This window comes from Silene latifolia, chromosome X (assembly GCF_048544455.1).
Source record: "Silene latifolia isolate original U9 population chromosome X, ASM4854445v1, whole genome shotgun sequence".
NCBI classification, from domain to species: domain Eukaryota; kingdom Viridiplantae; phylum Streptophyta; class Magnoliopsida; order Caryophyllales; family Caryophyllaceae; genus Silene; species Silene latifolia.
This window is the reverse complement of record NC_133537.1, coordinates 336,362,019-336,388,544: the sequence shown is the minus strand read 5'-3', so window position 1 is coordinate 336,388,544 and position 26,526 is coordinate 336,362,019. Positions and strand designations below refer to the sequence as shown.

At 35.0% G+C, this 26,526-nt stretch overlaps 1 protein-coding gene and 1 long non-coding RNA gene across 2 annotated transcripts; one reads left to right on the top strand and one right to left on the bottom strand.

The window, feature by feature from the left end:
• Positions 1 to 2,487: 2,487 nt before the first annotated feature.
• LOC141619043 (uncharacterized) lies at positions 2,488 to 18,274 on the top strand. The gene is made up of 8 exons (XR_012531574.1): positions 2,488 to 2,684; positions 4,297 to 4,388; positions 7,903 to 7,960; positions 13,367 to 13,470; positions 15,234 to 15,324; positions 15,471 to 15,563; positions 16,867 to 16,944; positions 17,777 to 18,274. It is a non-coding gene; the product is annotated as an uncharacterized LOC141619043 (long non-coding RNA).
• LOC141619042 (adenylate isopentenyltransferase 5, chloroplastic-like) lies at positions 11,024 to 13,260 on the bottom strand. Its single transcript, XM_074436077.1, has one exon. It carries the CDS (start codon positions 12,511 to 12,513, stop codon positions 11,527 to 11,529), a length of 987 nt encoding a protein of 328 aa, XP_074292178.1. The 5' UTR covers positions 12,514 to 13,260; the 3' UTR covers positions 11,024 to 11,526.
• Positions 18,275 to 26,526: the final 8,252 nt, after the last annotated feature.

Here is a 26,526-nt window from a genome sequence, read left to right as displayed (position 1 = left end):
TTTAAGAGCAAGAATTATGGAGGAGGTTGAGACAGGGGAAAAACAGAGAAGATATAAATATTTCATGCATGAAAATTGAAATAAATTGTTGTTAAATATAGTTGATTATTTGGTGGGAATTAAGAGAAATTAATGTAATTATAGCAAAAGGTTTATGAAAAAATGGACTTTGGTGAGGTAGTACTAGAAAAACAACTGTATATTATCTGTTGTATTATTTAAATTTAAACAATGCAGGTGGAATTAGTTGAAAATGGCAAATTATAAAAATATTTTTTTAGTAATCTTGCTAAGAAAAGTTTTCCTCGGAAAAAAAAATCACTAAGAAAAGAGGTATTTTCCACTATGGTGGGGAATTAAAGTTATACATATTTAAATTAGCATTTGTACGAAATATATAAGTGTTTGGTAAATGGTGGATTTGTCAAATTGTGTCTGATTCATCATTTTACTAATTTAAGTGTTTGATAAATTGCATATTAACACAGTAGTTTGAGCTTCTCCCAACATATTCTAACAAATGAACCTGTCAATCTTTTACCCATAGATATAACAACCTATTAACCTAGAGTCCTAAACCCATTACCAAACACTTTGACTAAGGCCTCGTTTGATTCATACGGGAATCAAATACATGTGTTAATTTGCAATGCACGGGAGTTTAATTCCAACATCAAAATTCACATGAATAACAAGAATCCGTTTGGTTGCCATGTTGGAGTTATATTCTCCTAGGAGTTTCCAATGACCATGAGGGGGTAGGTAGTTAAATTCCCCCATCATGCAGGAGTTGTAAACTTTTTGGAGTTTGAAACTCCCCCATTTTACAAAAAATGCGGTAACCAAACAACATACAAAAACCACAATTTATGGGATTTTAGAATTCCCATGAATTTGGTGGGCAACCAAACGAGGCCTAAATCTGTTAATTGTAATATCCGCCTCTTTTTTAGGATACTCGATTGAATGTGCTTAGTCGAGCAACCTTTGTTGTAAGAATAAGTACAGTTCTGGAATAAAGTAACTCGATTTCGCTACTTCGGAAAACCGAGATAGTAACACTCTAATTTACCATGAAGTGCAACCTAAAGACTCTTGAATGTGGAATGAATGTTATTAGACATTAAAGAATAACGAGGGTAGTATTTAGAAAGTTTCAATTAAAAATCATACTATGCAATACAATAATTTTATTTTAATACCTTATATAATAGATAGTTACCTTATTTTATTTTATTATTATTATTTGACCTTTAAACTTATCACGTTATCTTATATGAATTTGTGAGACGGGTTTGCCTAGGGACAGTAAATGACCAGAGTCGGCTCGCTGAGCCATTAAAATCGGTTCGTTCAAATTTCAACCCGAGCTAGAGCTCATCCAAATTCGAGCAGATCGCAAGCTCAACAAGACTTGAATTGAAATTCGTTTGGGTCGTTTTTCGTTATAAAATAGTACGGAGTATAATTTTAATATTTTTAAAAAAAATTATACTAAATTTATAAAATATCTTATTTTGGTACTTATATTACAATTATTATATTCTAAAATTTCAAAATTAAATTTGCTTTTTTAAAAGTAATTATTTTATATTTTATAAGTGTTCCGGGTGTAATTCCAGAGCAGTTATATGTTACCACCCGTGCTTGTAGAATGACGTCTTTGGTTGAATCCTTCTTGCGGTCTCCTGAAACGATGAACAAACTGAGGGCTCGGCTTTGGGCCGAGCGAACTCACTCCGACGCTCAAGTCAGTAACTTAGAGAAGTAAGTTGTTGTTACTTGGCAAAGTACGTATTGTAGAGAGATAAGGAAGATATTACCAGATGAATAGTGATTCTTAGGTTAAATTGTGGATCTCCTTCTCAATGAGAGTTGAGGAGTATTTATAGACTTTCACCTTTTGTCACGTAGTGGCCAAGTGGCTAGCAGGTGGAAAGACTGATCTACCCCTCGGCCGAGGGACCCATGTGGCGGCCGGCGGGCCCGTTGACTCGCCGCCGAGGGGTCTTGGATATGAGTTCGCGGATGTGTGCCTCTACGGCTCATTGTCCCCGCCGAGGCACAAGAGACAGCCGAGGCAATTGGCGTCGGTTATTTGTCTAAGCCGTTGACTTGCTGTGGATATCTTTGACCTTGCTCAATATGCTGACTGGTCAGCGGGTGCAGAATATGCCCCATCATTAAGGAAATAGTAAATAAAACAAAATGACAAACTGAACTTGATTCGAGCCTACTTAAGCTCGAGCTAAAGCTCAGATGGACTCGTCTACAAACTTGTGACGGGTCAAATACCACTCTTGTTAGAAAAGACAAAATTAGAGGTGCCTAGAAAATTACAAAAGGCTTGTCTTTATCTATATAAGTGAGTTTTATTTGACTCGTCACAAGATTGTGACGGATATTACCCGTCACAAATGAGAATTTGTGCACCCCTAAATTCTCGGTCAAAAATTACATGAGACAAGTCTTGGGTGTTGAAGCCGTTGACAAATTGACAAGCCCGCGAAAACCACGAAATTGTTTTCGTAGATCACTTGGTTCTCTAGCTCACTCTTTTCTTCAACTTCGACGCAAAAAATCTCAAAACCAAAACCCTAAAAATTAAATTCGATCGATCAACATTACCTTCGAAAAACCTAAATTCTTCAGCATTCACCGCTAAATTTGTTCAGAATTACTAGGTATATATATCGATTACTTTGCCTAATTTTTCCAGCTTTCAATTTATTTTTAATTTCGCTAATTTGTTTAATTGTTTCATAGTATTTGCTTCATCGATTGACATTTGTGCTTCTTCACTCGATTATTTGTATCTATGATTATATTTTGGTAATGTATGTTGAATTTCTTGTGTTTTCGACCGACTTATCGAAAAATTGAGGTGTTTGTGTGTTCGTCAAGCTTCGGAGTTCTTGTTTGTGTAATTGAATTTGTTGTTGAATTATTTTGTTGATTAGCAGTCGGCCGTCGGAAATTCTTGTGTACAGAATATCATTTGAGACCGTCTTAAGCTTAAAACGGCCTATTTTCATGCTACATGAATCATTTAATACTAGATACAAGGATCATGTTATAAGCTTAAGGCGGTCTTAAGTAAGACTAAGACGGCCTTCTTGTGACAAACTGACAATGATGTTTTAAGCTGTACTCAGATACGGAGTACATAGTAATGTTTATGAAAAATATTCTGAAAAATGTAAACAAACTATTGGAATGGAGGGAGAATTAATCTATAAGATTTTAGATATGCGTGAGCTTGTAGCAAATGAATTATTGGATTAATTTGAAAAAAAATCTGAACTTGTGAGGTTTTATAAAAGATGGATGTCAAGGCATCTTGTTTGTAGTGTCACAATTGTCGGATTATAGTCGTGAAAGCCTTGCTAACATTGACCGCGCTTCATGGAATGACGTAGTTGGTGACTTACTTTGTTTCCCTGATGGTTGCATTACGTTCAACGTTTATTTATGTTGTGTAAATGGATAGGAGGAAACAAAATGAAATGTTAGTTTAGGGTGGTGATTTGAGTTGTGCCTAGCATAAGATGTCGATTGAAATCCACCTTTCCTTCATAGTGCTTCCTTTTTTTTGTCTCTGAGTCTCTCAAACTTAATTACGTTGTGCACATCATTTCTGGTTCGGAGAATGGTAATAATACCTTCTGGAGTTCTCAGCTCTAGGCTGGGAGGGTTTAGACGCTTAGCCTGGAAATCCAAAGCAAGTTGTCAGCTTTAGTAGATCAGTTCAGCTTTGTGATTCCACAACACTAATGTGCCCCCCTTTTCTATTTCTCTTAGAGTTACGTAATCTGCTCCAACTAGTAATTGAGACACTTAAGTTTTTGATGATTAGCTCAACTGACAAAGCAGTGAAGCACAGTCGAAGTCGATGGCTAACCTCTGTGGTTAACTCTATGGTCAAGTCCTTTTCAGAATTGCCTAGGCCATTGATCTCAGTTCGGCTGTTCGTCTGTTCTTAGACTTCCTATTTTACATCACAAGTAGCATCGTGTTGCAGGACCAAGTTCTTTCATTGTGTGTGCATGAAATGGCTAAATACCTTTGTGTTCATGACTGCCATTTTATGACTTGCTTCTGCTGCTTTGAAACTTTTTCAGTTAGACAGCTTATCTTCTTATTTTGTACCCATTAATTTTATTTTTCTCCATTCTGAAAGCACGCAAGGTTTACTCTTAAATTCAACTAGACAACCATTCTTTTTTGTATGTCCTTTGAAGCTCTCTCCTGTGTCATATCTCGTCAACATTTCTGCATTGTTTGTGTGGAACTCAGGCCTTGGATGCATCGGTGCGCTCTTGCCTAAGTGGAAGGCGGTTGACTTATCTCAGGCCGTTACGAATTTTGGCGATTCAGTGAACAGCAAGGTTTTGTTCTCTTCTCCTGTAATTTATTTTACTGTTGAAACAACTGTCTCCTTATTTCCACTGAAAACACCACATTTGCAGCATAGAATGAGTATCTAGTAGGTAGCTATGTATATTTGTTATTTTTGTCAATTACTTTAGTCACGCTCAATTCATGTTTAATTTGTCCTGATATGTTTTGTCCTTCAAAAGTCAGCTTGTAAGATGTCTCAATAAACTGTGTTCTTGGGATGAATCCATCATTCATAATGAAACTATTGGTTACCTTCTCTTGGAAATTTGAAGTTATTGTGTAAACTGTTCTCTCAGGGCTGTGTTTTATCCACGACATTCTCTTTAACTCTCAGCTTCCTGCTCGTTTGTCATAGCAAGGCACTAAGGTTACCCTCAAGATACCGAACTTTAGAAGTCATAGGCTGTGCATTTGCTCAAATGAACTGGATCTTTAAGAATGTACTATGTAGATATCTAGTGACTCTAGTCATAACCATTTACTGCTTGGTCAAAACTATCCAGCTCTTTGTTTGCTTTGTCACTTCTTTGTTTTTTGTCTAGGACGGTCTGTGTGACACCTTGTGATTTTTTGAGCCCCAAAGCTTGTGAATGTCTTTTCTACCAAGTATCTTATTTCATGTAGAATGACGCGTGTTGTTGAGAGCCTTTGGATTAGTAAGAAGTGCCGTCTGTTCCGCATGCTTTTATGCCTGTTCACTCCCCTCTTTTTCAACTCTACTCACTTCTTGGCTGAGAATCTTCATGTGCCTAGCAATTATTTTCCTTTCTTCCAAAAGTAATAAATTCTAGCAGTTTGACGTGTCGTTCCCTAGGCTACGTATTTTTGCCATGTTTCTCATTGTAGTTCCAACTAATTAACAAGTTTTAAAGTTGAGTCCATTAGACAACATGCAATTCTACTATGTTGTTGGACCTGCAACCTATGTTACTCCGACTCTTCTGATTAGCCCACGTACCCGTGTCCGACACTCGACACTCGACACTCGGACAAAGTATGACACTTCGACTCCTTATTTTAAGCCAAAATATGCATATTTTTCATAAAAATGGCCGAGTCGGACACTTGGATACGCACCTGTGTTGGATACTTCTAAATGAGTCTAAGCAACATAGCCTGCAACTGACATGTTCAACAAGTGATCATGACAAAGAAATTAAGCTAAGAGTGTGTTTGGATAGCAAAAGTGGAGGGAAAGGGAGGGGAGGGAAATGAAGGGGAGGGGAAATGGAGAGGTGGAGTTTTCGCTCCAAATCTTTCCTATGGTGAAAGGATTTTGATTAGGCTTGGAGGAGGCAAAATGAATCCCTTCAAATCCCCACCCCTCTTCATTTCCCTCCTAGCTCATTTGTTATCCAAACAAAGAATTTTGTATCCTTTCCCTCCCCTTCCCTCCCCTCCCCTCCCTTTCGCTCCATCCAAACGCACTTTAAGTGAAAAGCGGATGATAACTAGTCCGTAACTCCGTACAAGATAATTGTCTATTTATGGAATTCATATGGTTAAGGATGTCGTAGTTGGTTTGTTGTGCATGTCGAATGATGTTGTAGTGGTTAAGTTTGAAGACAAGTGATTTAGCATAGACATGCGGAAGATATGTTTGAGAAATTTTTTCCAAAACTTTTCATGTAATATTGCTAGATTAGAACACTTAAGATTAAGGCATTGAGCTTGGAGAAGAAATCACAAGCATGGGAGTCCAAAGTTATGCTAAAGGATAAGTAGGCTGTGTTAAAAAGGGTATAGTTGCTGATGTTGCCTGTTAGAATGACCTTTGATTCCCTCTGAGGCTCTGATGGCTGTGTTGTAGTTTGTGGTCCTTTACTGAAAGTTAGGCAGTCTGGTTTCATAGAAGTCGTAAGATCTCGGTGGAGATGAATGGATGAACCGAACATGATATTTGGTGACAGTGAACTGTTGAAGACTGCAAAATTTAGGTCATAGTTACATACAAATTTTTCGTCATGAAGCTCTCTCAGCTATATCCAATTATCTATTTGTCCTTATTTAGCAAGTTATACCTTTAATGGGCTTCATTGCTGAACATGACAACATTCAGCTATTTACATTTTTGTTTTTATGATGTACTAGTGAAAAATCTTGCCATGTGTGGTTAATCACGAGTTGTTTGATGTTGACTTAGGGGACTAGTAAGTGCACTATAAAAAAGTAGATAAATTCTTATCTTAAACCATTACTTTATTCCCTAAAGATGACGAAATCTGTTAGCAATTTCTTCCTTGAAATCTTTCTTGTTATAGTCAATGCTAAATGATTATATGGGCCATTGTTTTACATATACTTGCTACTAATGGTATGGTATACTTTCATTTTCATCTGTTCATCAAAATTTTTGTTCAAAAAAGCCTAGTATTTGTGGTTGTGAATTATAAAATCTGAAGACTTGATAACTTTTTCATTTGAATGCAACAATTTTTGTCAGGTAGTAGTCCTGACAGAGATTCTGCAGTGGTCGGAGCAGGCAAGCTTAAAAGTGATAGCACTATTGACTGGTTTTCTTTTTTACTAGTTTTATTTTGTGATTTTAATTTACTAAGCAAAAGAGAAAAAGAGACATATTTAAAGTAAGGCCAGAAAATGAATACTTTGTCTTTTTACTCCTGGGAATTTCGATATGACCTAAGTGGAATATATTTTCCAGTGCACTATACTAAAGCATGTACAATCTTTGAGTGGTATGAAATTCGGCTAGCCGATCACATATTTGCCAGTTCAATTGGATGCTTATCTTGAATGATTGAGAGTGAGTGATAGTGGCTGTTTGATTAGTTCTCGTTCCGTTACATCTTAGCATTGAAATTTCATGATAAGTCTTGATGACATATTATATATAGTTGTACCTCAATTGAGATTGTGTGCATCTAGTCTCATTCAATGGTAACTTTTTGACATGCAAAGGCAGAAAAGGGAAAGGGGGAATTATATCCGTTTAGCCAAATTTGTACTTTTGCTAGCAATTATCTTGTACCTTAGTGGACAAGATTTTGAGAAATCATATTCAACTTCGTATCTTTAATTATGTTTGGCATCCATATGGTGCTAGGGCTATTCCTTAGTCCCCACTCTTCATTGTCTTCTCTGGTTGATGTAATGATATTGCTAACTTATTTGTTTGTAAAATATTTAGTCATGCTTGAGCATATACAGTGAACGATATACTTGAAGGTGCATTGACTTCACAAAAGCAGACTCTGTTCAGTTTTTAGAATTGTTTTCTGTTATACTTAAAAGATTTGATTTCCGAGAGTAAATGTCGTTTCATATACTGTGATATTTGGTAATTGGCAACAATTCAAGCCTTTTTAAACAATGTGCCCCTTCCCCCGCGTTATTCTTGCTATTTTAACTACTTAATATTGTTGTTATTGTATTAGGTGTATCATTGTTGTGGATGTTGCTTTTAATATTTATTTCAAACTTGCTTTTCACGTGTCATAAATTTTAATCTAGTACCTAATTTGGCCACTTTGATTTATGTAGCATCAGTTTGATTTTGCCGTATTGGATATGCTTGAAGGATGATAATATGTTCTGCAAGGTAAAAGTCTCATCTTTGTTAAATGTAATGTGTTGTAGTTGCTCACTTATCTGGATCTTCATGCTCCAAAATTGATCAATTTTTTCGGTGATTCCTAAAAAGGTGATTGTATTTTGTTGTGGCTTTAGTTAAGGGCTTTGACATTCATATTAGTAGACTAGAATTAACAATGATTTGCTTAGTCAAATGTGGCTAAGTAGTGGGTCAGATGCTTTAGAATGCGTAGTTGAAATTATATATCTTTCTGTATTAGGCTGACTTTTGGCCAAAGTTCTAAACAAAGGACATCTTTTTTCAGGTTTTGTCCTATTTGGGTCCCATTTAAACCTTTTAGATTTGTTGTAGCAGAAGACATGATACTGCCACTTTGATTCATATGGCTTAGAGTATGTGTAATGAGTTGTTTCATGGAAACCGGAAGATAACCTGTAAGATTTCTAGAGAAAAGAAAAGATTAACTCATAATTTACAGTCTATGTCAATTAGAGTACCATGGTTTAAAATCCCGGCTGCTATGTATCGTATCGCCCGATATGTATCAGTATCGGAGACGGCCGATTCGAGATATACTGAGTTGTATCGGGTAAATTAAAAATAGGAAAATATCGGCCGAGATGGCCGATTTATAACATTCGGCCAACTCGGCCCGATACATCCCTCGATGAAGCCAAGATGAACGAGGTATAGCTTGTACCTACCAAACTTTGTGTGAAAAGCTATTTGAAATTTTAAACATTAGCCAAATTAATTATTCTCAATAAGTTTAATCTTAAATTTATATGAAATGGCCAATAGATGATAAAGTATCTACAAAAACTTCCAAGTATCATCGTGATAACCGTGACGGCCGAGTCACGAGTGCGATTGCGACCAATATTAGATCAAGTTAAAAACATCCAACAGAGTCACACAAGTGCATTGTGTGTGCCAAAATGTTGGATTCTGTTATTTCGGAAAATATCCATATTTTTGGGTTAAAACATACGGTAGTATCAAAGTGACTAGAACTCGAGTGTTGAAATAAAAATGGGTATGCAAGCATGCAATGTCATTTGAGAAATCGAAGTAACATAGGCTACAATGAGTCACTTCTTAGGAACAAGGAAATTGAGATAGCGCTACAACATACTCCCTCCCATTCTAAATAACTCTCTCTATTTCCTTTCTCGTCTATTCACAATACTCTCCCTATTTCCTTATTTGACAAACTTTTATACATATTTTAATCACTCTACCCCACAACAATACCCCACAATACTCATACTTTATCTTATTTTAACCACCTTACCCCACAACAATACTTATTTTAATTACACAATACCTTCCCTCTCTCCAATCTCCTACCCCACTACAATACTTTATCATATAATACTCCCCTTCCTTAATTCTCGTGCCCTCCATGAAAGGGGAGGGTTATTAAGAATAGGAGGGAGTATTTTATATGTTTGTAGAATTAACTAATTATGGATTTGAAAAAGGTTAAGTAAGCCTTGTTTTTATATATTAATTACAATCAGTTGTAAAAATAAGAAGTGAAAGAAATGAGGTGACACAAATTCTCATTGAAGACATGACATATCCGTCACAAGCTTGTGACGGATACCACTTTACCTCACAATGTACCCACTTTTTCTCTCTCTGTAACACTATTCATGTGGTCCCCTTTCTCCACTAACCCATTTTGTTACCATTTTATCTCACAAAATATCCGCCACAAATGGTAACCCGTCACAAGGGAGACCAATTGATGAGGTGAAAACAAAGTGAGGTGTAAAAAGTAAGGTATATTGTTATACTGGTATGGGGTAAAAGTTAAGAATTGAGAGTTGTAACTTGGCCTTCCCAGGAGAGAGTAAAAGAGTTAGCTCTTCCCAAGAGTTATTATAATCATGGTGCATGCTCTTAGGTTTTGTTACTCTGTTTTAGTATTTGTCTAGTGGGTCCTTTTTAGCCGCCCTACATTACCAAAAACATTCCCTTATAAACCAGGACAAAAAAAATTGCTGGCCAGAAGTTATTATAGGGGCTTTACCCCACATTGTACATTGCATATTCCTCTTAAGCATATTTTAGTATGATAACAACTGGATGGCTTATAGGGTTATAGGTCGTGTGCTACTAATTACTATATGAGAGTCACTTTCTCTATAGAAAATTCTGCTCATGCACTTTTTTAATCCTTTTTAATACTCTCTCTGTCCCATTTATATTGTTTCCATTTTTTGGGTGGTTCATCCCCTCGTTTCCGTATCTGTTAAAAACTTCTTGTATTATCCCTACTCCCTTGTCAAGTAACTTAATGGCAAGGGTGGTGTGGTGTCTTTACATGTAGATTTTTGTAAGGGGTGGCAATGGTATTTTAATTCAATTTTAAATATGACTGTCAGTCAATGAAGATAAATGATGTGGAGAGAGGATAGGAGTAATTTCTTTGGCTCGTACACGCACTGGACTATCCTTCCTTGCCGAAATTGATAGGTTTTCTTTTCATTGCTGTGAAATTGTGTAGAATACTTTGTTGCTTGAGTACATGAGCAAACAGGCATTCATCATGACCACAAAAATATATTGATAGGATGAATGATTGCATAGGAGTGCAAAAAACGTTCTTGAGAGAATCTTTGCCAAAACTCTAATTGTATAAACATCTCCTAAGATTTGAACTTGGTGAGTATGATTGTATAGGTTTATTATGTGAAGTTTTAAGTTCGGTGACCTTGGATTCTCTAAAGTGTAAAGAAATGATCCCTGCCTTCTCTTAGGCCACGGCCTTGTTGCAATAGAGTATTTCGAGAGATGATTTAGCTTAATTGGAGCAGACATCCAAAAATGGAGCTTGATCTTGAAATGTATAATTTCATAAACAAATGCTATGAATGTGCATTGATAAGCCAGAGTGTCCTGATGTGTATGTGGATTGTCCTTGGCTTGAATGTATTTGTAGTCAAATCCCATATATAGGCGTGTTTGATCACCAATGATTACTTTAGCTATGTCTATCTTTGATTCTTTGTTCAAATGGCTTCTAGGCTCAGTAGAGCTTTAAATTTTTATGATGGGAAAAACCTCTCAATACTGGATTCATATTCATGCAAAAAGTCGAAAATACAAACTCATTTTAGAAAAGGATGCACACTGTTTCTATATACCAATAGAGGAAGGACAAAACAAATTATAGAAGGAAAGAGATTCTCCTTTCAAAAAGCCAAGAGGCCACTCCATTGCTGTTGATTTTTGTGGGATCCACAGTTTCCGATTCTTTCCAAGTGGTATGCGGGCCCCTTTCACAAGTTTATTGAGTTATTCTTCATATGATAGGTCTTCTACTTCCAGAAAGCATACACTGTACGGAAGATTTTTGTTGCATGCACCGTCATGACAGAGGTTACCAAGCTCCTCAATTTATAAACGGTTTTCGATGGTATGTACGGCTTTTCATTACCAGTGAAAGCAACGTCTGTACTGTCAAATGTTACTTTTTCTAATTTTTTTGTTTTCATATGGTAATTTTTTTAGCCTTTAGTAAAACATGAAGAAAAATTGATGAGAACAATAATGTTTTGACTCTAGTGAGTTGCAGCTGCCATAGCTGCCATTGGTGAAACTGTCCTTGGAATCATTGCTCTGCCATGTGGTTTTGATAAAGCTCCTCCTCGGGATCTGTATAGGAATTGTGCCAAAATCATCGCGCTAGGATCGACAACAAGTCTCTCCCAGGCTTTATTGGCCTCTTTTCCCTGGTGTAGAAATGCTTCTGTAGCATCTATTCGATGCAAATTCCAACCCCAGAAATCTCTTAGACGATGAATCTTTTGAAGCTGGCGGCATGCTAGCTTGTAGGTATTTTCCTTAATTTGATCAACGGCCTCTTGCAGAAGAGTGTCCAGGGTTTCTGGGTCTAGATTAGTGTACCCTTGTGCCCGAAGGAACGTATCCAGTTCAGGAACACCGATAGCACGTCTAATTCCTCTGGTGTAATCTGATTGGTGGTCAAATAATGCTTTGACTTCTTCAACCAACCCTGCTTCTACCATTTGATCAACCCGTTTTGACACAAACCGGTGGAGGATGGGTAGGGATACATCAACCCAGAGAAAGCAACACTCATACCTTGATGCAAAGTAGGGATCATCATTAACGAGGGATTCTATAAATGAATTTGAACCCCCTGCTATGATTGGGAGCTTGTCTTGTTCGATGATTGATTCTATAGCAAGCAGTGCATGCTGGCGAAAATCAGTTGCTGTGTAATCAGCATCAGGGTCTACTATCCGCAGAAGATGATGGGGTACACCTCGACATTCTTCTTCGGTCACTTTGTTGGTGACTATGTCCAGCCCTTTATAAACTTGCATCTTATCGGAATTTATAATTTCAGCTGGAACATGAGTTGCCAAATCGATTGAGAGCTTTGATTTTCCAGTTCCTGTTGCTCCCATTACTATCACCACCTTCTCCTTATGGCTCTTAAAGTTTATGGAGCCTGTATTGATCCCTCCCGTGAAGCTAATGAGAGGTTGTGGTTGTTTGCATACAGGTAATGAGAGATTCATGGTGTGGAAAAAGGCTTGAAAAGTAGAGATGCTTTATAGATTTAAGTTTGTAGTAGTAAAAGAGCTTGTCTAGGCAAAGAAGAGTGATCAGTTTTAAGCAAAAATGTGGGTGAACAAGTGACCTTAGTCCAACGAGAGAAGTCTCAGGTATTTATAGTAATTGTGAGATGTCCCACTAAGTAGAGTAAGCTTGTACCTTTATTGTTAACACGCGGCAACTTGTGTAGATAATGGGGCACCTGTAATGTACTGCTGCTGCTACTGCTACTGCTTTATAATTTTTTTTTTTTTTTTTTAAACCAAGAGGAGAAGAAGGCATTGACTCAAAGCTGTGTTATTTCAACACTTCACTTTAGTTACAGGTCACGTTTTAGACACAACCTGACACTTCACACCAATACATGAAAATTTTCACAACGTAGCTGTGTTTGATTAATGTTCCTATCATAAGTTTCTTTGAACTACTGTGCCATTTTTCCACGACTTGTTAGCCGTTTATGGAATGTAGAAACTTAATAAGTGAACCATACTTACTCTGTTTTTTATTATAATCCTTTGGTTAAGGTTGGACAGTTTTAAAGTCCACATGACATTAACACTTAGTGAAGCAGTTAATTCAATTACCAAACACTTTGGATGGTTTATCCATAGCAGTTGCTGTGATGTATCTGAGGTTATTAACAGAGTCAATGCCCCATACCTTGTTGCCCTATGGCAGCTGTCTAAGGTCGAGTCAACGTTTATTGACTTGGCTGAACATTTGAGGTAGGATGGGGGCGTCTAGTATTTGATTATTGCCATATATATGCTTGGTATGTAACCTTTTTTTTATTCTTTTTTTCTTCTTTTTCAGTTTTCAATAGAGAATATGTCTGGCTAAATGACAAGAATTTCAGCTGGAATACCTATTGCATCATGAAGATTCCATTTAAACTTGGTTGGCCAAACTTTGAGCAGGTTAGCATTGTTTTTCGTTGTAAATGTTAATTTTCATTTTTGTATTTGGAATAGCCTTCTTTTAGGGAATCTTAGTTGAGTTGTTTTTTTTTTGGTATTGCACAAAGATAACTTTTGTCTATGGTTCCCATGCTCATTGATAACATAGATAAATTAGAAAGTGATTTGGGGCTGCTGGCCATGTAATTTGGTTCTCACGTGTAAGTTGGAATCCTTTTGAGTACAATATCAATGCAGCTTAGGCACTTACTTCTGTGCATATTATAATTTTTCATAAACTATTCGGTCAAAAATTACATAGAGTATACTATGTAGTATGTAGACTAGAGTTTCTAGAACTACCAGTTCTAGGTTTACATATAAATGAAAAAGAGAAAAAATAATGAAGGTAGTTAGTGTTATGAATTTGACGTAACAGAGGTGATTTAGCAGTTTGGTCTGTCTTAAGTATGCCTTTTGTAAAAGTAACTTACCAATGATTTGATATTATTTTAAACTGTACGTCTGAATCCTTATGCAGAAGTTCTGCGGTATAACAAGTTATTGTAGGAATAAAACTGTATATTGGGTCTATTTAATAATTTAACTGCTCTTATTTTATTTGAGTGAAGGATCAATATAGCATATGGATCCTAAAATCCTGAGTTTTTATAGAGAGTTTAAGTTAATTCGGCTGGTATTACAAATTCACAATTTAGTGTGTTTATACAAGAATTTTCACTCTTTAGTAGTTGGGTGATGCTGAAATGTAAAATGATAGAATCTAACTTGCTGAAAAATGGAGGACGCGCAAGTCATATCTAGGGGTCATTTCTTACTTCTCACTCGAAATTTCAAGTTGGTGCTATCCAGAAAAAAGAATTCTTTAAATTGCCTTACAGTTATACATAACAAGACACAAAAAAGAAAAAATTGATATGTAAACCTGGTACAGAGCACTTCTGTTGAATGAAACATGAGTAAGGTGGGCATAAAAGCATAGTAAGAATGAGAATAACAAGTCCTATATTCTAGTTTCAGTGAGATTACATTTGTATTATTTCAAGTAAAGGTAAAGCTTGTAATTGGTCCATATGTATTGACATAACAACTCCTTAAACATCTTTAACGCTTGTTTCAAACGAATATTTAATCTCTTCATTTTAGAATTATATCTTGGTTTAACATGAGCAGGAAAGCTATGATTTAACAGAATTTTAAACAGAAAGCTGAAGGCATTGATGTAGTGGTAAGCTTTTCATGCGATGTAGTGGGGTATTTAAATAAATACAAGAATTCTTACAAATTAAATTAATACAGTACTAAATTTGGTTTTGGTGGCCTTCTCTATTTTTTATTGTTTTGTTACTGTTCGCATCATCATTTTTTCGCCGATAGCATATTGTCATATAGCTGCTAGAGTGCTAGGTGATAGATGAATATCGCATATGCGGAGTTCAATTTTTTCCTTCTGAACCAATTAATAGGTTTCAAATGTGTCCATGGTAGGACCTTGTAGGCTACTCTGTTCTCGTGCTTATTATGAAGGATGAATACATGATATTTGCATAAGCAAGTCACTAATTTATAAATTTTATGCACTTGGTTACATGATATTGAGTAAAAAAGGAGGTGATCGTGCAGTATTTAATAGTTGATGTACAATTTCACTGTCGTGTATAGGATCATTCATGAGCAATATATCTCACCATACTGACTTCTTTTAATCAACTAATTTCAGCCTAACTAGACTATTCGGTAACTTTAGTTTGATGCTATTGAAGGCTTGAAGCAATGAAGCGTAGTAGTCTGCCAAAGCTTCGAGGCTAATTTGATAGCAGGATTGCCAGCATGGTTATTGTGAAATTTACAGAGGTATGTCATGTGTGTATTATAAACTTATAATCTGTATTATTGACTGCGTGATGATGTATTACATCACCCACGCTACAAAATTGTACCTGTACTCTTAAGTCTTAACAACATGTAGTGCAGTTTTCTGATCATTCCTTTTTTGACAGGCAAAAACTTAAAAATAATGTCTACTATTGTTGCACCAAAAGCCATGGCCAGAGAACTTAAAGGTGGTGTATAGTTTATTCAACAACCTGAAGGTGACTTCTTCATATTGCCCGTACTTTACTTGTTACACGTGTGTCCACTTCACCACTTTATTTTTTACGATTAAAATTCTTGGTTTTGGTTTCCGGCAGTTCATCATTGTTTGGCGCCTAAGACATCATATATAATCATTAAAAAAAAGAAATTTATAACATTATCTGGAAGGACCAACTTGTGAAATAATCAATTAGTGAATAAGTTGGCTTGCAGTCAAACCTTGAAACTATTATTTTGGCATTTTTCCCCTCCTTTGTGTGCCCAACATTTTCTTATTCCACTGGTTCTGATCTCCCCTTGACCTTTCATCGAATATATTATCATTTGGTGGGTGCATTAGAGCAGGGTATCAGATTTATCAATAACCATTTATTCACAAAGTAACGATAAAAGGTTTCTCCGTGCATATTCTTCTTTTGATTATTAGTTATCTCTAGTTTTAAGCCGTCAATTCCACTATTATAATTTATTAAAGATGCATTCTGTTGTTTGCTTTTGCTTTGATATATAAAAAAATTGTGTAAAATCGCAGTACACTAACTTATTGAATAAAACCATTTTACCTAGATAAAACCATTTTACCTAGATATCGAAGTTTCCCTTTTAGATTAGGGACTTTTTTATAAGACTACTGACTTTATTAGTTGGTGATCGTTTTTCTATTGTAAGTGAAGTAGTTTTGCAATAAGTTAATTGTAAAATAGTTAAAATCGTTTTGCTGGTGACATACACTTGGTATCTGTCGATGTACTATTAATTATGTCATCGCACAAGAGCGTGTGAATGTTATGTTGCAGGTTCGAATCTCTCTCCTATGTTTTGTACCACTCTTGTGCCGCTTTTTGCACCAAAAATGAATTGTCATGCGCTATGTTCTAAAGTGGTTGCCTTTCTTTTCTTTTTGAGGTCTCCTAGAATGACGGTCTAGTATCAACAAAACGTTTATTTATTTCCCCATTCGTTAATGGAAACGTTATTATTTGTGCAAAGTCAAACAAGACACGTCCATTAAACGGAGTCCTCAAAAAAAATTTTGTTTAAAATCGCAGTAGGCTAAGTTATTGACTAAAACCATTTTACCTAGAAATCGAAGTTTCCCTTTTAAATTAGCGGCTTGTTTTATAAGGTTAGTGACTATATTAGTTGGTGATCTTTTGTCTGTTGTTGGTCACCTTTTTATAATCAAAGATATATCTTCACTTGTATTAGTTTGTATTTATTTTTAGCGAGTCCTTTACCTCTTGTAAGTGAAGTAGTTTTGCAATAAGTTAATTGTAAAATAGTTAAATCGTTTTGCAGGTGACTTACTCACGATATTTGTCATATGTACTATCAATAATGTCTCCGCACCGAGGGCTTGTGAATGTCATGTTGCAGGTTCGAATCTCATTTCCTATGTATAGTACCGCTTTTTGCACCAAAAATGAATTGTCACGCACTAATTTTAAAGTGGTTGTCTTCCTTTTCTTTTTGAGGTCTCCTAGAATTACAGTCTAGTATCAACATGACAGTCACTATTTTCCCCCATTCATAAACTAAAGCTTCATTATTGTGCAAGTCAAACAAGACACGTCCATTAAACTGAGACGAAGAGAAATTCGGGGTATAGTTTTCTCATAATGGTCGTATTATAAGACACAAGTTGTGCATTTTTACAAATGGTATATATTGCAAATGGGCGTGTGATGCCACTGGCTAGGTGCTCATGAGTGCCTGAATAACATGCTGTACGCATGTGGTGCCGAAAGAGGCAGCTTTCTTGTTGAGTTTTAATTTAGTGGAAGAGCTATCATTCATTAACTTTAATGAAGATAATAAAATGACACCACCATTTCTTAATTGATCTCCTTTTTGATCAATGACTAGAACTTAAAGGACTACCAATGATTTCAAAGGTTGCCGTTGCTTTCAGTCCTGACTCCATATGATTAGTGATTTAGATTATCATGTAATGATGTTACGTATAATTAATTCGACGTTGATACCTTGAAAAGACGTGCTTAATATTTTCATTATTATCTTTCATGATGGTCTATTTTGATAAATTTGTCATTTCGTGTTAGTCATTGATACACCACTACGAATATGGACATGGGGTTAGAGGCCCAGCAACCATACAAGTGAATTGCGACGTAGCTGGTTTGTCATTTCATGTTAGTCATTTCTTGATGGTTTGGTTTTTACTATGCTTAAATTTTGCTGCGTGCAGGCATCTCACAATTTGGCAGAGTAACTTTTGTTTATTGTGGCTGGTGATGTGGGAGGTCCTCATCAATAAAAGTGAGAAAAGTTTTATGGGTTTTTAACTCTATTGCTGGCAAATGGGTTGTTTTAAGTTGACTTCATTTGAGCATATTTCCGGTGTGATATTACTCCATCCATTTTTTTAACTTTGTACTTTTCAAAATTCTCGTCACACATATTTTGACAAGTGGGAAGTTTAAATATGGATGGAGGTGATATCATTTTATTTTGGGGATGTGGATTAGTCCAAGCATGTGTAGTTTGGGTTGCGTTGGGTTTGGTCAAGTCGGGTTATGATTGGATATTGGTAGTGTTAATTCAAGCCAATTTTGCTAAGCCGTTTAGGGAGTGTTGGTGGTAAGGATAAATCAGACTATCCACAATGGAGAGGATCGGAGGACTATCTCTACCTCTTATCTTCCATCTTTTTTTGACACCTCAGTTTCTCTTTTATTCACCTCATTTAACATCATCTTCGGCATTTTTATCAACCCTTTTTTTTTTCCACGAGAAATTTTTCTTATACTACGTCTCTAAAACTTTAATTAGACAACAACTCCACTCTCAGCTTTTATAAAAGAAAACAAATAACTATTATCAATATGACAAATATTGGTTGGTTAGTAGTTAGCGGGCACTAGGAACAATGTTTCCCTCCCTATAAATTAAAGGAATTGACTATCTTCCTCTTTCATGGAGGACATTCAAAAAAAGTTTCATAATGGAGAGGACATCATCTTAGAAAAAAGGTGTTAAGACGAGGATTCTTCCTCTCCATTGTGGATGGTCCCATCGGTTTTCATGCCGTTCTTTTCAGTTAGTTGATGACTTTTATAATTCTGGTTACCTAGTGCCTAATGCAATTGTGTGCAAGGAATATAAATTAAATGTAAATAAATGAATGAGGTAAAGACTATACTTTATTAAATTAAACATAAGTAAAACTAGAGGCGGCTTTCCTTCAAAAAAAAAAAGAAAAAAAAAAGTAAAACTAGAGGTGGCAATCGGACAAGTCGGATTGGGTCATAGTAGGTTTGTGTCATATCGGATCATGATGTCGTGTTGGGGTTGAGTATAGGTACCTTATGGGTCGGGTTAGTCAGCTCAATGTATTTAACGAGTCAATTTTTTCCGATTATTTTATCAGTTTAACTTGAAATGGGTCATTATTATAGGTTAGTTAATGATAAATACTTTTATAAACATTTTTTATAATAGACGAAAATGAATGAATTGTTTAATGGTACTTGATAATGATTACTTCTGAAATAATAAGTCAATGACTAGCAATAGGTCAATAATTGATTGTTTATATTGCAAACAAAGGCCAATGGATGTTGTAAATCAGATTACTAACATTCAATTGCCACAAAATAATATTCCAGATACCTTTCTTTGGGGGTTATTTGTGGATGATAATTTCTCTATCAAAACAGCAACATGGTTACGCAAGGTTTGTTCGATCAAACCCTTGACAAACGTGAATTTTAGTAGATTGGATTTGGAAACTGAATATCCCTCCAAAGTTAAAATTTTTTCTTTGGAAAGCCTCTGTTGACGGCCTCCCAACGAAAGGTGGGCTACTCAAGAGTCATATTAGTGTTTCACCTCAGTGTGTTTTATGCAACTATCCTATCGAAAATAAATATCATTTCTTTTACAAATGTCCCTTGATTGAGTCTGTTAACCGAGACATGAACATTATTAGTTATAATAATTTTTTGTCAAATTATGATAATATTGCAAGTCAAAGTTTTGTAATGAAACTCAATTTTCTCAAAGACTTAATTCTGAAAGTTGATTTCATCAAGATTATCTTTATTTGGTAGAATGCATGGTATTATAGAAATGACATTATCTTTAACAATGTTCATCTCAATATCAGCAAACTTATTACTTTGACATAAGGATCTCAACAATCCCGAAAAAAGACAAGCCAATTAGAATCAATTCTAGTAAGGAAGAAATCTGGTGGGAGAAACCTAGAAACGGTTTCCTAAAGCTAAACTTTGACGGGTCAAAAATATAAGGCAATAAAGCTGCTCTAGGATATTGTATAAGAGATCATAATGGTAATGTCATCTTGTTAGGAGCAAAAAAGTGCGGATCTAATAATTTTCTTTTTGCGGAAGCTCTTGTTTTAAAAGAAGGTATTTCAGTAGTTAAATCATATCATTAGGAATCGCAAAGCTAATTGTGGAGGGTGATAATTTATGTGTTATTAACTCAATCCGTAGTACCTGGCAAATCCCTTGGAAAATTTCTAGTATTATCAAGGATGTGAAATTAGACCTTCATTGTTTCGATGAAGTGATAATTAAACATTGCTTTCGTGAAACCAACAAGGTTGCTGACTTTATGGCTTCTATTGGACATTCATGTCCAACTCTTCGTGGTTTGAAAGTCGGTGGTTTCAACTTACCCCACTCATTCGAAATGATGAGATAGGTTGGTCTAATCCCAGAGGATCAATCTAGTTTTCTTACCTAATAAAAAAAAAGGATATTAGGAACTTTGATTAACATCATGTATAAGCATGATTGAACATTTACATCGCAAATCTGTTGGCGAATCTATAGACTAGGATAATAACATAATGCTACTTACTTTCAATAACACCGGTCGGGTTGAAACAAAGTTAGGGCCTGTCTTGGGTTGCGTTCGGTTTTGGGTCTATCTTAATCGTGTTGACCCGGGTTATAGATCAGTATCAGGTTGGGTCGGGTTCTATTTGCAACACTTTCGGGTTTTGTCTGGTTGGGTCTGCTACGGGTTGAATCGGATTTCTTGGATCAAATGAGACTTGTCCGCTCTAGGTAAAAGTAAGTGATATTGTATTTGATTGTTGTTTGGTGGAGAACTAAGTTGACAAGTTCAAATGACTATCAGAATGACAGTCACTTTGTTAGGAATCATATTGTTAGTCATGTGAGTTAAGATGTGATTAATTGCATGCTTGTTTCACTACACTAAATGGAATTTTCTAGGAGTTAAATCATTAGAAATTTTGAAACAAGTTATTGAAGGTGATAATTTGTATGCTCCATTGTTATTGAAGGTGATAATTTTCAAATAATACAAAAATGAATGAATTTTGAAATAACCTTAGAAGTTCCAAGTTTTGTTACATTGGAACTCGGACATTTAGTTTTTCCGGATATTTAAACTTTGTTTCTTTGTCATCGAAACTGTTGATTGTACTCCGTAATTCCTAACTTGTCAGGGAAATTTTGACATTCATATTTGAACTGTTTGAGATGTTTTGAAAGTCGATGATTTATCTTTTCTCATTTAAATGATTAAATCCAAGGCAAATCATGCCAAGGGATTTGTACTTTTGTAGTATGGTGGTAAATTTGCACACTTATACTGTGATGGTGATGGTTTTGGTTTTAGCCATGTTCAGGAAAATTCTTTGACAATCTATTTTTGGATATATGAGTACAGGGTACCCCTGTATTAGCAATCTTCCTTGTATGAAATTTTTTTTGTTATAAGCTGAAATTTTACTCCTGCAATAGTTGTGTGCGACCATCGTATGATGCAATAAATAAAAAGTGATCACTTTATGATAAATAATGACAATTATGTTATTTATGTATCAAACTCAAGGTTACTTAAAATGATCACTTTTTAAGTGGTCGCACCATATGAGAGTCTTATAGTGTAATGTGTTACTCTTGTCACATGTGGTGTCAAACTCTAATAATGATTAGAGAAAAAATGGGGCAAAGCACGAGCACTTAGAGAATGTATACTTTACATGTAATTTACTTGATTGTGATTGTGGCCAACAAAAATAATTTTTTATTTGGCTGTTCACTTCTATTCAATAAGATCGCCTCCTCTAGATCTAGTAGCCTTGTCAAACTTTTCGACGAGGTAGAAATCAATGGTGTCTAGGGTGCTAAACTGGCAATTGGTAGACGATCAAACACGTATGAGTTTGTTCCCAGGTCTTTAGCTTTTGATCATAAAGGCTCGTCTTTGTAACAGAAAAAGTGACCAGTTTTTTTTTTTTTTTTTGACAGCCAAGTGATCAGGTTAAGGCTTCATCTCTTGAAGGGGTAGAATCATGAATGAGTAATGACATGCATGAAACATTTTGTGCACAAATAATATTCTACAACCAGTTATATAGTAACATTGTACAACCGCTTCAAAGTTGTTGAGCTTTTACACAAAGTTATTAAGCTATTTTACAAGTTATTAAGGTATTTTACAAAGTTATTGAGTTTAAAAATTATTCTGTTAAGTTTAATAACTTTATATTGTAGCTCGTTAATTTTGTTAGTAGAGCTTGATAACTTCATAACAAAGCTCAACTTCATTGAATAAGTTGTATACAACCAGTTGTATAATACATTAACTGCATTTTGTGTTGGGTACTCGCTGGAGAAGCTTTTACTACAGCAAAAGATCTACAGAAAAAACAAAAGAAGAATGTTCTAATTAAACCACAAAAAATCAGTAAGTCTTGCTTATAAAACAAAGTATAAAACAAAGTATATCTGTCTTAAAACTTAAAACGAGTTGAATACTACTAGATGGTAATAAAAATATTTTTTTTGGTATTTTCTATGCAATTTATCGTGTGATTTTGTATGTATTTGGTCAGTTTTAAGTTTAAGATGAATAGTGTTAGGCTCTGTTTGATGTCCACAAGTTATTAAACGTCGACAATATTTAATGAATTTTTTAATTTACCCCTCACTCTATTCTCTCCAATATCATGAAAACTTTAGAGAGACGGTCTCTCAATAGCGTTATTGAGAAACCTCTCACATAACACAATTTTTCAAAATTTTCTAAAATAACTAAAAAAAAAAAAAGATCGCTCACAAAACAACAAAAAAACCGCTTTACAAACATTGTTATTTCTGTTGTCATCGTTTCAAGTCCGCTACCAAAATCAACGAATCAACAAGGAAAGTAAATTTTTCAAAATAACTAAAAAAAAAAAAAGATCGCTCACAAAACAACAAAAAAACCGCTTCACAAACATTGTTATTTTTGTTATCATCGTTTCAAGTCCGCTACCAAAATCAACGAGGAAAGTAATCTAAACTTGTTGTCTTTTTACTACCTCTGTTTTTTTATATATGACTTTCTCACATTTCGAGACACTCCCTTATCTCTTCAATATCTCTTAAAATATAAGACTAAATATTATGATATGTATACTCATATGAAAGAGTTTTTCGTAAGGAATTTAATGGTACCATTTTTATATTTTTTGAACACATATATTTTTGTAAATATTAAAGTCAAATGCTTACCTCGTAAATGCAAAACGTCATATATAAAGAAATGGAGGGAGTATTAGTTTTGTAATTAATCAGTAGATCGATCCGCGCCCAAAATAATACTAAGACGATACTAATTGTCGACGTTATTTAGTAAATATATCGACGCTATTTAGCAGGACCTAGACCATACATGTAAGTCTAAAACATCCCATAAGCCCATATAAGTTTGGTTCAGTAAAAAACAATGCCCGATCGATTTGAATATTAGCCCATATACTCAGTAGTTTGCTTTTTGCATGTTTCGTATCCTAATCCTAATACCTAAAAAGAGCGAGAAAGTGTTTGCGCAATTTTAGCTGACTGGACAATTTTACCCTCTATACTATACCTTATGCAGTCTAGCTTAATTTATACGGAGACAATTTTACTTTTACTTAAAACATACTCCCTCCTATTCTACATAACCTTCCTTATTTCCTTTTTCATCTATTCACAATATCTTCCCTCTTTCCTTATTTAGTAAAGTTTTATACTTATTTTAATCAACTCACCCCACAATACCCATACTTTATCTTATTTTAATCACCTTACCCCACAACAATACTTATTTTAATCACCTCACCCCCACAATAATACCCCACAATACCTTCCCTCTTTCCAATTATCTCACCCCACCACAATACTTTAACTTATTTAATTCAAACATCCTTAATTTTCGTGCCACCCATGAATAGAGAAGATTATCGGGAATAGGAGGGAGTACTTATAATTGACCAAAATTAGAAAAGGTTAGGTTTCAAAAAAAAAAAAAAATTAGAAAAGGTTAGATACCTCTTGAATCTCGACTGTTAATATCTCGATGTCCGAGGTTAATATCATCAAGTTAGAAACATCCACAATCTTACATATTTACATGTCATTTGTTGATGTTAGCTAATGAATGTTCCATATGATTGACCATAATTATTTTTCTTCGCTGTCTAAACTTTGGCTTTGTTAGTCGTTACATATTTACATGTCTCCAAGTTATCACGTTAAGAAACGCAATCAGTAGCTTAACTTCTGAGATTTCTCGGAATATCTTTAGATTTTGCTTCCCCTATCTTTATTACTTCGTTTGAGCATATTTCCGGTGTGATATTACTCCATTGCTGGCAAATGGGTTGTTTTAAGTCGACTTCATTTGAGCATATTTCCGGTGTGATATTACTCCATCCATTTTTTAACTTTGTACTTTTCAAAATTCTCGTCACACATATTTTGACAAGTAGGAAGTTTAAATATGGATGGAGGTGATATCATTTTATTTTGGGGATGTGGATTAGTCCAAGCATGTGTAGTTTGGGTTGCGTTGGGTTTGGTCAAGTCGGGTTATGATTGGATATTGGTAGTGTTAATTCAAGCCAATTTTGCTAAGCCGTTTAGGGAGTGTTGGTGGTAAGGATAAATCAGACTATCCACAATGGAGAGGATCGGAGGACTATCTCTACCTCTTATCTTCCATCTTTTTTTGACACCTCAGTTTCTCTTTTATTCACCTCATTTAACATCGTCTTCGGCATTTTTATCAACCCTTTTTTTTCCACGAGAAATTTTTCTTATACTACCTCTCTAAAACTTTAATTAGACAACAACTCCACTCTCAGCTTTTATAAAAGAAAACAAATAACTATTATCAATATGACAAATATTGGTTGGTTAGTAGTTAGCGGGCACTAGGAACAATGTTTCCCTCCCTATAAATTAAAGGAATTGACTATCTTCCTCTTTCATGGAGGACATTCAAAAAAAGTTTCATAATGGAGAGGACATTATCTTAGAGAATAGAAGGTGTTAAGACGAGGATCCTTCCTCTCCATTGTGGATGGTCCCATCGGTTTTCATGCCGTTCTTTTCAGTTAGTTGATGACTTTTATAATTCTGGTTACCTAGTGCCTAATGCAATTGTGTGCAAGGAATATAAATTAAATGTAAATAAATGAATGAGGTAAAGACTATACTTTATTAAATTAAACATAAGTAAAACTAGAGGCGGCTTTCCTTCAAAAAAAAAAAGAAAAAAAAAAGTAAAACTAGAGGTGGCAATCGGACAAGTCGGATTGGGTCATAGTAGGTTTGTGTCATATCGGATCATGATGTCGTGTTGGGGTTGAGTACAGGTACCTTATGGGTCGGGTTAGTCAGCTCAATGTATTTTACGAGTCAATTTTTTCCGATTATTTTATCAGTTTGACTTGAAATGGGTCATTATTATAGGTTAGTTAATGATAAATACTTTTATAAACATTTTTTATAATAGACGAAAATGAATGAATTGTTTAATGGTACTTGATAATGATTACTTCTGAAATAATAAGTCAATGACTAGCAATAGGTCAATAATTGATTGTTTATATTGCAAACAAACCTCTAAATGTATACAATTGGTCTCCCTTGTGACGGGTTACCATTTGTGGCGGATATTTTGTGAGATAAAATGATAACAAAATGGGTTAGTGGAGAAAGGGGACCACATAAATAGTGTTGCAGAGAGAGAAAAAGTGGATACTTTGTGAGGTAAAATGGTACCGTCACTCAAGAGTGACGGATATGTGCCGTCACAAACAAGAATTTGTGAAATGTATAAGGCCAATGGATGTTGTAAATCAGATTACTAATATTCCATTGCCACAAAATAATATTCCAGATACCTTTCTTTGGGGGTTATCTGTGGATGATAATTTCTCTATCAAAACAGCAACATGGTTATGCAAGGTTTGTTCGATCAAATCCTTGACAAACGTGAATTTTAGTAGATTGGATTTGGAAACTGAATATCCCTCCAAAGTTAAATTTTTTTCTTTGGAAAGCCTCTGTTGACGGCCTCCCAACGAAAGGTGGGCTACTCAAGAGTCATATTAGTGTTTCACCTCAGTGTGTTTTATGCAACTATCCTATCGAAAATAAATATCATTTCTTTTACAAATGTCCCTTGATTGAGTCTGTTAACCGAGACATGAACATTATTAGTTATAATAATTTCTTGTCAAATTATGATAATATTGCAAGTCAAAGTTTTGTAATGAAACTCAATTTTCTCAAAGACTTAATTCTGAAATTTGATTTCATCAAGATTATCTTTATTTGGTAGAATGCATGGTATTATAGAAATGACATTATCTTTAACAATGTTCATCTCAATATCAGCAAACTTATTACTTTGACATAAGGATCTCAACAATCCCGAAAAAAGACAAGCCAATTAGAATCAATTCTAGTAAGGAAGAAATCTGGTGGGAGAAACCTAGAAACGGTTTCCTAAAGCTAAACTTTGACGGGTCAAAAATATAAGGCAATAAAGCTGCTCTAGGATATTGTATAAGAGATCCTAATGATAATGTCATCTTGTTAGGAGCAAAAAAGTGCGGATCTAATAATTTTCTTTTTGCGGAAGCTCTTGTTTTAAAAGAAGGTATTTCAGTAGTTA

Coding starts and splice junctions, on each gene's coding strand:
- LOC141619042 (XM_074436077.1), bottom strand. CDS start 12,513: ATGAATCTCTCATTACCTGTATGCAAACAACCACAACCTCTCATTAGC.